At 46.7% G+C, this 14,656-nt stretch overlaps 1 protein-coding gene across 1 annotated transcript in view; it reads right to left on the bottom strand.

Moving 5' to 3' along the window:
• SRGAP3 (SLIT-ROBO Rho GTPase activating protein 3) overlaps positions 1-14,656 on the bottom strand; it is a 124,870-nt gene that overhangs the window by 109,441 nt on the left and 773 nt on the right. The window contains exon 2 of the mRNA XM_014946628.1: positions 14,253-14,313. Within this exon, the coding sequence (XP_014802114.1) occupies positions 14,253-14,313 (61 nt within the window). The remainder of the gene's footprint in view (positions 1-14,252; positions 14,314-14,656) is intronic.

Raw genomic sequence — 14,656 nt, 5'->3', positions numbered from 1 at the left:
CTCTGCATCAGGCCTAGATGCAGAACAGAAATCTCCTGCAGTATCACCATTTTGAACCCCCAGAACCCCACACACCTTTCTTCTTCCACCGCATGCTTCTTGCCAAGGTGGAAGCACACAGACAGTTTCCACTTCTCACTCCCTGTTGTCTTTCCCTGGGCAGGAGTCAGGTGTTCTCTCCACATAACAATTTCTTTTTAAGAAAGAGTGAAGCACAGATGGAAGCATCACCTGAATCATGATATTACTTTCACTGTTCTTTATGCACAAATTACTTGAAAAATGCTTTGTACAGACATGAATTTTTCCATCCAGCAATCTCAATGCACAAAGGAGCAGCCAGTGAGCGCAGATGTGATGTGACTCTCACACAAGTCTTTTCATGGCAGGCTGCTCTCACCTTGGCTACGTTCTCAGTGTCACACATCCGCAGCATTCAGACCTCTCACCGACCAGATGATATTTCCTCTTGAAATGCACCTTTTAAATGAGATTTCTGATTTGCACCCGCTGGTGCTCCGAGAGGTGAAACAGCTCTGGTACAGATGAACATAGTTCACTGGACCCAATAAAGTACTTGCCTTATCCCATGAAAAGGCAGAGGTCTCGCACTGCAGATGTTGTATCTAGTTTCTGTACGAGTGTGACACAGACTCACAAAGAGTAAGATCCAGTCATTTCGTTCATGGAAAGCCCCTTTCAGAGTGACTCATGGTGAGACCAGCTTCCTGTAACACAAACCCCGCTCCCAGCCACCTCCAAGCAGCTCTTCTTCTCTATGAAATCACAGGCACAGGGACACCGCTCCAAAGGTGCCTTTTTGTGCAAAATAGAATTCAAGCAGGCAACCCAACTATTTGTTTCACATGTCAAAAGACAGTGCAGGCTTTCCACTTAGACACAGTTATATTTAAAATAGAGACGAATTTTTACTAGTAGATCAGGTTCTTAGATTTTTAAAAATAAAAACCAAAACCACAGGCTCCCAAGAAGGTTTTTAAAGCATGTTAGTGTGTGCCAGACTTCTTTCAAATATTCTGAACAGAAGGATTTCCATTTAGTAACATAATTTAAATCATCTATGTAAGACATATTTGAAGAAAACCGATTATAATGAAGCTAAACTGTTCACAGTTGTGCTCAGGTTATGTGCAGGCTGAGGTCATTCTCAGCAGAGTCATTGTCACAAAGGCCACTCCAATTTTCAGCAGCTTCTGCTGTTTAAGAAGTTGCAATTTCCCAGTAAGCGGATCCTCACCACACTGTGCATGGCGCTCTACGGACACACAGTTCTCCTCCATTCCCAACACACATCACCTCCAGTGTCAGTGTAATCTACGCGAAATGCACAAAAATAACTTGGCTTTTTCTACCATAAAACTGACTGGCCATGAGTTGGAAAGAATTGGCCAGGCAGGAGCACGGGTCTGACACAACAGCTTTTCTGTAGGGACAGTTTTACCCACAGGTGCCTCTTACAGTGACTCCAGAGAAAGGCAAGGGTCAAAGCACAAATGTACCACCACTTCCACTACAACAGCCTGGGCTATAGAAAAAAGGCCGAAAGTGATTTTTCTCAGCTCAAAACAGCAGCAGCAGCAGCAGGAGTGCTGAGCATCTAGCACAGCTTTTGAATGTATGGCTGAACAGGACAGACATTAGAACAAAGCCGGAGTCTTACGAATCCTTGTGTCCCCACAGCAGCATCACAGGGAATTTAACTGCACGTAAATTAATACAACTCTTTTGATATTGCAACACATTATAGATCTCGTAAGATTCTATCCTAGAGAATAATTAAAAAGACTTTATAAGATAGCTTTCCTATAAAAAAATAAAAGAGACTTTATAATTCTATTAGACGATTCTGGCCCCTAAGTGATACTTGGCAGGTTTTTTAATATGCAAGTCTCAATTTACTTGGTAATAAACTAGCTGTTAGGAAAACAAAGCCTCACATGAAAGGTATTAGTAAAAGACAAATGCAAACTATGAAGATGTTCATCAGTGTCCGTGGTATCTCACAGAAGTTGTATATTCTCGTAGCACCAGTATCCGCCTGGACTGAGCCAGGAACCCATCACACACGTCAGGAGTGACAGAGAACACGACATGCACATTGCGGGGCCGGGACAGGATTATCCCCCCTTTCCTTCTGAATTAGGAATAAGGAGTGGGACAAGTGTCCTGTGTCAGCAAATCTCCTGTCACGAAAGCCTCCCCCATCCCATGCTCCGTCAGCCTCAGCACAGCTGAAGAGTGGGGAACAAAGTTCTGGCATTTAATCTCAGTATTTATAGCTGCAGTTTAAAGGAAATAATGTTTTGACCTTTGTGCCCTGGACAAAGGCAAAAGATAGTTCCTCTGCTCTTTGCCTTACAGCGCTGTTAGATTGTGTTAGCCTTGCACACACCTCCCCCATTTCCTTCTCCCATATTTTTTAAGAAAAGACAGTTCCAGTTTGGTCAAATTCTCTTAGAAGTCATGCTTTTTAGACCATGCTCCTTTCACCTTTCGAATACTCTCCATGTTTTGGAAGTGCAATGCTCAAAACGAGAAAAAGCTGAGGTGGAGCTGATGAGAGGGGGCAGGTTGCACCGGCTGCTTGCAGGTCGTACCCTCCTCTTCATCCCCTGAGCGTGAGGATTGCCTGGTCCCAGCATGACGCTGCTGACTCACACCTCTGGTCCCCGGGTTCCTTCCAGCAGGGCCCCCCCGCATCCCAGGCAGCAGGGGCTGTCCTGCCTGGCTCGGGAAGAGCACGCCTCGTGCCCTCACGGCTGGCCAGCATTCTGGCTTTCAGTGCATCTCAAACCCTGATCCTCTCCTCCAGGGCTCCTGCAGTCCCTTCGAGCTCAGCGTTACCTGCTTTCCCCCGGCCTGCCATCCAAACCATACACGAAGCCATTGAACGGAGCGAGGGAGGCGGAAGGCTGTGCCCGTGGGGCTGGAGGGTGATGCAGCCCACGCTGGGTTCACAGAATCACAGAATGATATGGGGTTATGGGGTTGGAGGGGACCTCTGGAGATCATCTAGTCCAACACAGGATCACAGGAACAGAGGGAGTAACCTCTCCTGTGCACCCCTGCCCTGCATCCCTGCTGGTCACACAGCCCCAGTGGCCAGTGCCACCCAATGCCACCCATCCCTGCCACCCCACCTCCACGTGTGGCAGGCACGGACGCTGCCCTCGCCATGGGGCTGTGAGGCACCACTCTCATTTCTCATCACACAGGGCAGGACGCAGGGATGGGATCCCCGGGGCTGAGGGAGCCGGGAGCAGACTTTGGGCCAAAATAACATGTTCTGGAGCTCAGATGGCACCGGTGGGGCACAGCTTGGGAGCACAAACCTCGTGCAGCACACAGGCTCTCAGCAGAGTGTTGTGAGAGTAGGGGCACCCAGAAAAAGGCAAGGAGAGACTAGAAAAAGAGACAAAAATGGAACTGTTTATCCTTAGCAGCAAAAGCAGAAGGTATGTTACAAAAATATACTGAAAAAAAAACATTCTGGAGACAAAGATGGGCAGAATGGAAGCTCATCATGTTGGCAGCAACAAAAGCAACAATAAATAAGAAACTAATAAATAATGACTACATAAATGAAAATACTGGCAAATCTCAACAGCCATTAGAAAATGTGCTCTCTACCCCCTTACAATGTAATCAGAGTGAGGAAAGTATTGTCAAAGAACATTAGAAAAGAAGAAACAGCAAAACTCATAATACTTTGTTGGAATAAAAAGAGCAGAAGGGAAAATAAAAGTGGATGCTAAAAAAAGAGACTAAATTTCATGCTTCATGGCTGAAATCAACGCAATTAGTACCAACTGTGAGGTTTCCTGGCCTGCTACGGAACCATCCAGTTCTGGTTACTGAAGCAGTTCCCAGTGACCGAGAGATGCAGAAATTTCATGCAGGACCAGACTGTTTCAGTGGGGAGAAATCACCCAGGCTGGCTTTACACTTGAATAAGGTTATTTCACTCATGATGGGGAAAGATACGCCTAACTGGCATTACCTAACCCACCACCGACACAGACCATTTCTATCAATGAGAAGAACTTTGCTATTATGTCCAGGGACCTGTATTATGCCCAGGAACATTTGGGTGGGGTTTTTTTCCCAAAACTGTTAATTTCTCTTCTACAAATACACAGCAGTGTCCCTTGGGAGAGCCCGGCAGCCCAGCCCCACTGCCTTCGCTGCATGGGCACGGCCTTGGAGAGGTCGATCCATCCTTCATCACTCAGAGGAACCTTCAGGGCCAGCATTTTCCTGGAGTGGGGACAGCAGGATGGCCAGGCACAAGAGCTGCAGCTCCTCGGGGGCTGTGTGGCTCCTTGGGGGCTGTGTGGCTCCTTGGGGGCTGCGTGGCTCCTTGGTGACCCCGGGCATCAGGCAGGACCCCCAGCACAGCACCACTGTTGGCCTGGACAACCACAGCTTCAAACAGGTAGCACGCCGTACCCTCACTGAGCTGCCGAAAGGCAGAGAGGAGCTGGCAGTAACGCTGGAGGAAAGATGGAGCTCTAAAGGTTTAAGTTTAGCAGAATTGCTTTATTAGAGGGCAGAAGAGGCAGGGGGTAAAAGTCAAACCAAACAGTTTCCATGGGATTTATTCCTCTCACCTCCCACTACAGCTATGGTGAGACCAACTGATAGTATTTTGCCTTTAAACTTCATAAAATAATTAAATGGATTTCAGCCTCAGAAATGCACATAACCTGTGATAGTGCATTCATTAAAACAGAGGCTGTGGCTCGAACAGCGGTAACTGGGACAAGCAGATCTCCATTTTAGATTCTCCTTATTACGATTCCCTTTCAATTAAACAACTTTCTTAAAGTAGCAGAGAGAAAGCAGATTTGCTGCCTTTAAATTACCCACTGCTCAGTGGTAATGGCCTCCTCCTGCAGCCCTTCTCTTGTGTGTGGTCTCCTTGATGGAGCTGTGTTATCAGCACCACGTGAGGGCCGCCTGCTCGGCCTGGAACACTGACTGAAGCTGAAACACACATGAGAAACCCCCAGCCACTGGAAGGATCCGAAAAGTCCTTCTGACTCGGGCCCCTCAGCAGGAGGCAACTCATTATTACACACACGTACTCCTACACATGGAAACGAGCATCAGCTCCATCAGCTCCATCAGCTCCATCAGCTCGCCGGCAATGGCCAGATGATGTTTTGGTGGGAGCAGAGGCAGTGTGCTGAGAGTCCCTTCCCCCGGCCATGTCTCTGTCCATTCAGAGAAATGTGAAAGCTGCCAATACCCAGGGTGTGCGTGGGCTGAGCCACCGAGCCCGGCCCTTGGGGCTGGATCTCTGACCGTGGCACCGTGGCCGTGCTCTGAGCCCCAGCAGCTTCCCCTCCACACCAGCACCCTCACATGCAGACGGCCAGGACCTGGCTGCAGGTCCAGCAGGGCATAAACCCTCAGGAGACTCCGACCATCTCCTAAGGGAAGCACCAGCACATTCCCAGAGCGTTCAATAAGTGCTGAGTGCTGTGGACAGTGCTGCAGCCAGCATTTCCCCATCTACAGGAACACACCAGGCTCAAATACTGTTTTTTTCCCAGCCGGCTGTGCTGGTCGCATGGGGAGGTTTTGACTGCTGGTGGAAGCATGTGACCACCCAACAAAACCAGGAGCTGCTCCTCTTAGTAGCCACCTGATGGTGCTTTGCTGTTCCCATTAAAAACTCAGGAGACAAACTTCTATCATTAATGGAAAACATCTCACAAATACAGGCAAGTGCTGGCAGTGGCACAGCAGCTCCACTGCAGTAATTCAATAACCTCCTCTGCTGACAACAGCGGAGCCCGGGTATGGTTTATGGTAATTTATGCAGAGGAACTGCCATTCTGCATCATTGCATCCCGGGAAGCCATCACAGCTGGTGTCCAGTGAGGGCAGGACAGGCTGAATGTTGCACAAACCTGCCCTGGCTTTGGAAGGACGGTGTAGGAATGTTTGCTCAAAGATCCCCTCACAGGGTGTCCTATCCCAAGAAACAAACACCTTTTTGTACACCACTCCTTCCCCCTTTCTTTTCCCCAAGGAAAGTGAGCCCAGGTACAAAGACAAAAAACCTTAAAAACATATTGTGGTTTTGTTTCCAGAGCTGTTACAAGTAAGTTTAGGGATTATCAGGTTTCTGACCTTGGAAGCTCACGCAGGCTCAGCAGGCACTTTGACAAATCCCTGTGTTCTGGATGTCAAAGCAGATTCGGGACCATGAAGCTGTATCCTCAACTGGAAGAGCAAGAACTCCTGAATTGTGCAACCTCTTCCCTGCCCCACACAGGCCACCAGGACAGCACAAGGGACTGGATCCCATTAGGCCTGTCTGACTGCTTTGCAGCTTACACCACCGGCCATCTATCCACGCTTCATTCAGCATTACCAGCACCATTTGAGGTCAAAATCCCATGAAAAATTTTGAATTGTAAACTACTTTGTCTTCTTTTTCATTGATGTGTGTGTAAGAATCTTCTCTTCACTAAGTTATCTCAAAGTAAACTCAAACTGTCAGTTAGGAAGTAGATGCCTGTGGGTGAAAAGGTTATCTGAGCAAATCCCAGTACTTAACCCTCACTTCTGTAGTAAATCCACGGCAACTTTCTCTGCAGCAGTGAAGGACCGCAGAGGAGGGAGTAAAACCAGTACCAAAAAGCACTCAGCAAGAGTGACATTTGAAGAGGAAGTGGTAAAGCTGTCACCCAGAGTCCCCTGAAAGCAGTACTTTCTTGAAGAGGTTACAGAAGTAAAGAGCCTGTCACCCTCAGGGGCATTTTTTTACTGGAAAACTTTCTATACTGCTCATAACATTTTTCCACTTCTCAATGCATACATTTAAATACAAAACTAAGTGCCCAGCAAGTTTGCTATGACCCCAGAGGGGATCAGAACAACGAAGAATATAGATATATATAGATATATATAGATATACAGCACATAGATTAGCGCTGTTCAGGCAGTGTGTTTCTAAAGGCAGTTGGCAATGCCTGCACACCATGGCAGAGTGACCACTGGAAGTCCTCCAGAGATGTGCCTTACCAGTGATTAAAGTGCTGGGAGGGAAGAAGTGACAGGATGCTTAAAAGAGGATTTAATTCCCTAACCTAAGACAGTCTCTCCGGATACCCCAGAAGCAACAATCAGAGCAAAAATTGATCCAAAGGTCAGAAAATCATGGTGCTAGGCCTTCTTAGGGAGCCTTCCTGCTGCCGTTTACCAAGAGGTGTTTCATCACCGTATCCGAGTGAACTCTTCTGCGAGTCCCAAGGTCTCCTTTCTAGGTGAGCAGTTCCCACCTAAGGAAGCTACTCATCTGCAGCCCTGGCCATCCCTGGTGGGAGCATCAGCACCAGGAGCACCGCCTCCAGGAGGCTGCCACGACTCTCCACCTGCACCGGAACTACCAGAGAAATCAAACCAGACAAAATCCCTTGTGGGGAGGCTTGTCCACTGATGAAATCCTCCTCATGAACAGACTGCAACTTAAGATTCATCAGAAAGAACACAGCTGAGACAATCTGAAGGGATTCAAGCAAGGAAACTGGGAAAGGCACAACTCCAGGATCCTTTTCTCAGCCCCGTCGTTGATATGTTGTATGAAATGTCGTACTAGAAACGTTTGTGGATGTGAAGCAATAATCGAGTTTTACCTCAGGTTCAAACTTGTAATCTGATGAGCTGAAGAAGCTGGAAGAAAGCAGTTCTGCCACGTGTCAGGGCCTGGCGATATATTCATATGGGGAAAAGAACAAACATTCTGCTGTATCAGATGTTCCTCTGTATAAAAGATCCGATTTACCAGGGCCAGTAACCTGATCCAGTATCAGGAATTCTGCAGTCTTAATCCAGGGGGTGGCTTTTCTGGCTCAAACATTCTCCTTTTTATATAAAATCACTCCTCAAGGAGACAACTTGGCCTCTCCCCAGGAAGACACAAGAAAGAACTCTGCTCCAAAGCTCTGGAAAGTAACATCAGGCACACACTGTATTTAACAACCTATAAAATACTGGGTCCTTGTAAAAAAGCAGCAAGAATAATTAATCATGGGAGCAGTTTAACTTGCACACAAATGATTCTTTACCAGCTGATGGGTTTATGTAAAGGTCATTTAAGCTATAGGCAAACAGAAGATACAGGCTGAATGCAGGAATTACTGAGCAAAGCTTCATTCCAACAGACCTGACCAGAAGTCACAAAAACAGCTCCGTCCTTAAAACTGAAGTCCAAAGAATTTTACTTTGTTTTTAACATAGTATGCCAGACCCACACAGTTGTAAAACACATCAACATCTCATCTCAGTAGTGAAGGCACTTGATTTTTGCCTAAGAGATCCCACAGAGTTCTCATTTTCAGTGTCACTAAGGATCCTAGTAACAACAAACAGCTAAGGGATCTACTCTGTTAGAGTCCAAACTGGAAGAACCTATTCCCTTCCATCCACGCCTTGAACTGTCCTTCCAGCCCCAGGCTGAGTCAAAGCCTTCTGCCCAGCTGGGAGAGCCCCAGTGGAGCAGCATGATGAGGAGCTGTGCCAGCTTCTGACGTCAGCAATGGACCAGTGTAGGTGTTGCTTTGAAACAACTAGCTAATTAATAGCTTCAAGCTGTTAGAACATAAATATATATTTTAAAAAGCACCCTCTGAAGCCAGGAGACAGCCCTTTGAGACATCACGTATGGCTTCATGAGAACAAATTTGAAGGCACAGATGATCTACTCTACGATTCTGAAAATTCTCTCTCTGAGGTCAATGGTTACAAGTCCTCAGAGACGGATTTGTAAAATCAAACAAATCAAACCGAAAATCGCTGAAAATCAAACTCACCTTATCCAAGTTCTTGTAAATTCTTGTGCTTGTTGAGGACCAAGCCCTTAAATCAACAGCCAGAGCAGCTCAGATGCTTCCTCGGGGCACAGGTTTTTGGCGAGAGAGCATGGAGGCTGCCTGCAGTAGGAAGACAGGAGAAACTGCTGGGAAGCAGAACACAATGTTTGGCATTGGCTTTTAGGAAAAGAAATCTACTAAAAAATTACATTTGAAACTGCTGATCAAGCCTCATTTCATTTCTGAAATTTCTTCCCTGACTGGTATTGTTTTGCTCTTAATTCCCAACACAACAAGCCTGATCCAATTAAATCCAGTCCTATTACCAGCCAGTGCAATTTTCCCTAAGGGAAGCAGGAAGTATCCTTCCTCCTGTCAAAGCTGAATTCATCTCAGTGGGCTCTTCACCTGCTAATCACCACATCTTTAGTGATGAATAAGTGGAGCAATTATCATCTGATGGCTGTTACATTAGCGTAATTGCCAAGTCTTAGGGAAGCTGTGGATGAACAGCTCACCCAGCACCTTTTTGCTGGGTGAGTGCCACCTTTTTGCTCTCTTTCTCACTGGGTATTTATTTATTTGCCACAGCATGTGCGTGCCCCATGGTCTCACTGAATTCCTCATCACTCCTGAGGTAGAGGAGCACTATTTGAGACACCGTAAAGGTGCAGCACTGCGACAGAGAGGATAACATTTTCAAATATGTCTAAATGGCATAAGAGGCAGACTCCCTTTACAGCATGCAGTCACACTGGAGCTCAACACTCTGTGGAAATCACGGGAATTTGGGCTTTAAGTAGCTTGCTTTATTGCAGGCTACGGTGTAAGTGTGGGATGCTTTGCTGCCGGCAGGATCACAGCTCAGGCAGGGGCATGCAGACAGGTTCCTTTGGGGTGCCACAGCGGAGGGACTGGTGAAATACTAAAGAAGGGCTGCAGAGAGCCATCTAAACCCAAGCTAGCCAGCAGGAAAAACAGAAGGGAGGTGCGGTTCAAGCCCTAAAGCAGTTAGACACTTCTGAGTTTCCACCTGAAATTCCCTGGCAGGTTATCTCTTCCTCTAGAGAAATGGCTTTCCCCACGCCCCACGGGCTGGACACCACCATTTTGGACCAGAGCTGGAATCCAGGTCAGCTTTGTCATAGGGAAGCACATGAGACAGTCCCCAAGAGAAGACTACTTCTCCAAGTCATGTAGAAGAGGAGCTTTGATGGACCTCTCTCTCCACAAGATTGCCAAGACAAGAGAGAGCGTAAAGCTAACCACAGAAGGTCTTGACATCTTTCTTTTGGGAAGGATTGGGGTGGAGAGAAGATAATGCTTTCATTTAAGCAAGAGATTGATATCTCTGGATGAGTTTCCATGAGCAAGTTGGAGAAAGAGAAGGTCTTGTCTGGGAATCCTCCCAGGCCTTGGGCACGAACTGATGAACTGTTTCAGGAATTCAGCAGTTACATTCATGTCTGCTGACAGAAGTTTAGGTATCCATCACCTTTAGGTACCTACAAGATTAGGCAAGACTCTCCAGTTGCTGGTAGTACCTGACAACTGGATTCAGGTGCCCAACAACTGACTTGCAGATATTCACAGGGAAGGAAAACAGTTGCTCAAGAATCTGGGACCAGGTGGCTGGAGCTGGGAGTTACCACTGCCCTGTTCTCTGAACAAATGTCCAGCCTGATCCATTTGCCAGAAGCAAAAAATACAATCCAGATGAGCTGAAATAACAGGCAACTCTTTTCCTGAATGCGCTTTTCAAAGAATTTAATTTTCTAAAATATATATTCATTCAAAGTCAAAGGAAAACGTAACAATAATAGGATCTTACTCATCCATCCTCAAATAAGGCTTCAGGCTTCAGCTACCTGTGACTGCAGCTCGTCGAGCACTCCTCCTATTTACCCTCTAGCTGCCAAATGGAGCAATGGTCTATAAAAATCTCCACAAGGCTGGAATACCTTGGGAACCCAGTTATAGTAACATTCAGCATTCTATGGATATTCATTGTGCTGGCACTTCCCTGAACAGCCGTGCACGCAGCGCAGTGATTTCCTGCCCATGTGCAGACTCCTACGTGGGGCTTCACTGGTGGTCTGCAGCGTGTCAGGTCTCACTCACTGTGAGCTGGCAGGGGCTCTGCTACGGGGTCTGAGACAGCTCATAGAGGGAGAATGCTGTTTGAATGCAGGAAGAGGTGTAAATGGAGCAAAAGACTACTATTTATTGAGCTTCTTCTGATTTTGATTACCGCGGTGAATCCAGGATTACCTTGAGATGAGCTTCAAACGTTCTAGTGAAGCCAATGAGGTTATCCCAGAAATTAATTCACTCTACTATTTTCATATGTATTTTAAAAGAAGCTATGGCTAAATAAACAGAATGAGGAGAGCCAGTCATTCTTACATAAATCTGTGATTTTCTTCATATCCACAAGAAATTGTGTGGAACAGTGTTTTCTTTGTTCATGAATTTGGATCGACAATATTTTGTCACCACAACCACGAGATAATCCTGCACTGTCCTGCAGAGTGGCGTGCTAGTACAGGGACAGAGAGGCTGCTGGAAAACATTATGTATTTGTGACTTGCCAGAAACAAAAAGGCCTCATGCAGCACTGAGTCGGAGGGAAAAGCCCACGCAGAAGAGACTTGTACCAAATCCAGGTGAGATCTCCACAGCTTCCACCAGATAAAGGCAACAGCGTGGTGCTGGGGCTAGCAGTGCTGACTAGCATGATCAGCACGCTGCTTCTGTGGACACAAAAAAGTCATTTGCAGTTATCTGGTAATTCCCAGAAAGACAAGAGTGCTGACTGTTTGGAGAGGCCTGATCCCGCCTGCAGCCAGCACTTCTGATCTGCTTGTATTTTCCTTCCTCATTCTCTAATCAGCACTGTTACTGTGGTTCCTCGTCAGCCCTTCTGCCAAAGAATCACTCCATTCAGGGATGTTTCAGGGAACCAGCTCCATTGGCCCTGAGGTTCAACCCATAAAGTCTCCACAAACGACCTCAAATAAATGAGTCAAGATAACATCTCTGCCAATGGAGTCAGGTGCGGTACGTCTGGAACCAAGGGTGCCTGTTGTTTCCAGCAGGTACTGTGGGCGCTCTGCAGGCAGGACCCTGAGAACCCTGACCCCTTCCTCCTTCCCAAAGCGTCCGAGAGCCCGATGGGGTGAACCCAGAGACCACGAAAACTGAGCAACACCCAGATCGCTCTGCTGGACCCAACACATGCTGCTGCTACCATGTAAAGCCCAGGAGATCTTCAGAAGAGAGGCATCAGAGAAGTGCCGGCTGCAGGTCATTAATGTAGACAGGCTTTCACTTGGCTGAACCAGCAACACATCTGGAGTGACATCTGGCAGCTCACATGGCACTCTGCTAGGAAGGCCGATGCCAAGGATTTGGATTAATCATGATGTTTAATTTGGATTAACCGTGATGTTTTTCAGTCCAGAGTAAAAGTTGAGATGGTGTGAAGCAAAATCCGACACTGAAAAAGATCAGATGTCTCACTTTAAAGGTTTTCTTTGATGCAGGTCTCTTGCAATGATGTATCACGGATATTAGATGTCCCTATCCTCCACCTTTTCCATTATGGCCTTGAATATTTAAGGATGCCCAGACTCCTTAATGCTTTCTTAAAAACCTGGGCTGCTCCTAAACCCACTTGTGGTTTTCTCCTCTTGAAGACCAGGCTCCTCCTCAGGTCCCTTTTAGCAGGCACAGGCTTTGCAGCTGCATCTGGAGGGGCTGATTTGGAAGAAAACATATGTCCTTGCTGAGAGAACTTCAACCCTTGCAAACCCAAGTGCTGGATGGGATTTATACAACACATCCCTGTTACTGCAAGGCACACCGTACTGGTTCCCACCACATTAATTCTGCAGCTCTGAAATCAGCTCAATATAAGCAGTTTCTCCAGGCAGGGCAGGTCCAGACATAACTTTGCGCTTCATTATTGGGAATTCAATGCCATCTCTAAATTTGTTTATGCCCCACCAAATTAATTAAAACAATCCAAGAAATTAATTTCAGTTACTCTGGCCCAAGATAAGCAAGATGTTTGAACGCCTTTCACTGCTTTCATGAAACCGTGTAAAGCTCTATGAGCGCATTAAGTTTCTTGCTAGATGGGGCTCCACCAGCAGGGTCTTCATTTAAGGAGCCTTAGAGGAGCCGAGGGGACTCAGCCAGGTGAGTATGCACCTTCCAGTTCACGTGGGAAGACAATCCTCTAATTCACCTCACGGGACGCTCCTCAAGATAAATCTTAATAAAGCTGTTAGCGCAGTTCCATGTGTCCCACTGCCAGAGTGCCTCCCACACAGGAGAGTTTGTCCCCAATCCTTAGGGGAAAATTTCTCCTCACACCCACTGTCACACACTGTGCCACATGGTGCTGGTCTAAATGGTGTTGCTTCTGTCATTCATAAAGGTGCCATCTCCACCTATTTAAACTGAAAGATACTTCACCTCTACGTTTACAGGGCATGTCAGGAGGACGTGAGGAGGAAAGCTGCAAGAGAAGTGTGGTATTATTCTAAGGAACAGTGTCGCACGGGTATTAGACACACAAATGTCTTCAGCTACTGTAGGACCCGGCTGCAGGCAGGAAATAATTCTGCCAGTGGTGCCTGGACAGCTTTCAAGAGCTGAGGCATAGCGGGACGATTACCGGCTCTCACCTTCCATCTGAGACCAGCTGGGAAAGGTCAGAGCTGCTGCTGATAGGCCAGACGTATGGAATTAATTTAAGTGCCTGGCAAACACCTTCACCGAAATATGCTGAAAATTCTGCTATTTAAAGCAGCTCAGCAAGCCGAGCTCGTTATCCCACTGGAATCCCAGTGGCTCAGGCACAGAGCCTGTGAGCAGGGTGCTCGGTGTTCTGCATGCCAGCAAACCACATGAACATCAGCTACAACTTACAAAAGGCTGCAGTAAAGGTATAGTGTCACAGGCCACTTCAGCAGTCGCCAGGGACGGAGCGCGTGGGGATATACAGTTTGTGCAGCCATCGTCACACCCCGTGTCGTGGCACTGTCACCGCACCGAAAAGATCTTGCAGGGTGCCATCTATGGCTTAGAAGAAGATGTAAATGTGCCCAAGTGTTTCTCTCTGCTTTAGCTTATTTTTAAGTTCTCATCAAAGAATCCATTTCACAGAAACTTTCTCCAGTATGTTTGACCCAAATTCCATGGTTTTAATTCTATATTTTCAGACTTAAATCACAAGTTAAAAATAAACTGATGGAATAAAACCCACACCTTCCCTCTCTGAGGCACACTCTCACACACATCCGAAACCAAAGCAATGCTTCAGAAGGCTTAATGGCAAGAGCAGTGCTTCAGGCATCCTGCTCGTTATTAAAATGTCACAGCGGAATCAGAACTTACCTAGGAAAACGACAACAAACAGGGCTCTTGCCAGTATACACTGCAAGTGCGGAAGAACAAGCTGCAGGGACAAGTTGTGTTTACATTTATAAACCCAATGCTGGGAAAAGGTAAAGACTAAGGGATTTGAAGAAGAGAGGAGGAGGGAAAAGAATGCCTCTGCGGCTTCATGCAGCTCACACTCTGTCATACTGATGCAGTCACGGTCATGGAAGATATTTAGGGTGGCCTGTCTTTCTTTCTGTGTCTCCTGAAAAAACATTTAGCAGCTCGTGGTTTATTTAAAAATAAATTCTAGCGCTGGAAACGTGCCAAAGACAATAGCCAGAAGATCAAGGAAATTCGGTACTTTTTATAACAAGGAATAAAGTAGGAAATGGCCACCCGTGGTTTGCCACCCAAAG

This window comes from Calidris pugnax, unplaced genomic scaffold, assembly GCF_001431845.1.
Source record: "Calidris pugnax isolate Ruff unplaced genomic scaffold, ASM143184v1 scaffold81, whole genome shotgun sequence".
In the NCBI taxonomy this organism is placed as follows: Eukaryota; Metazoa; Chordata; class Aves; order Charadriiformes; family Scolopacidae; genus Calidris; species Calidris pugnax.
This window is presented reverse-complemented; position numbering and strand designations above follow the sequence as displayed.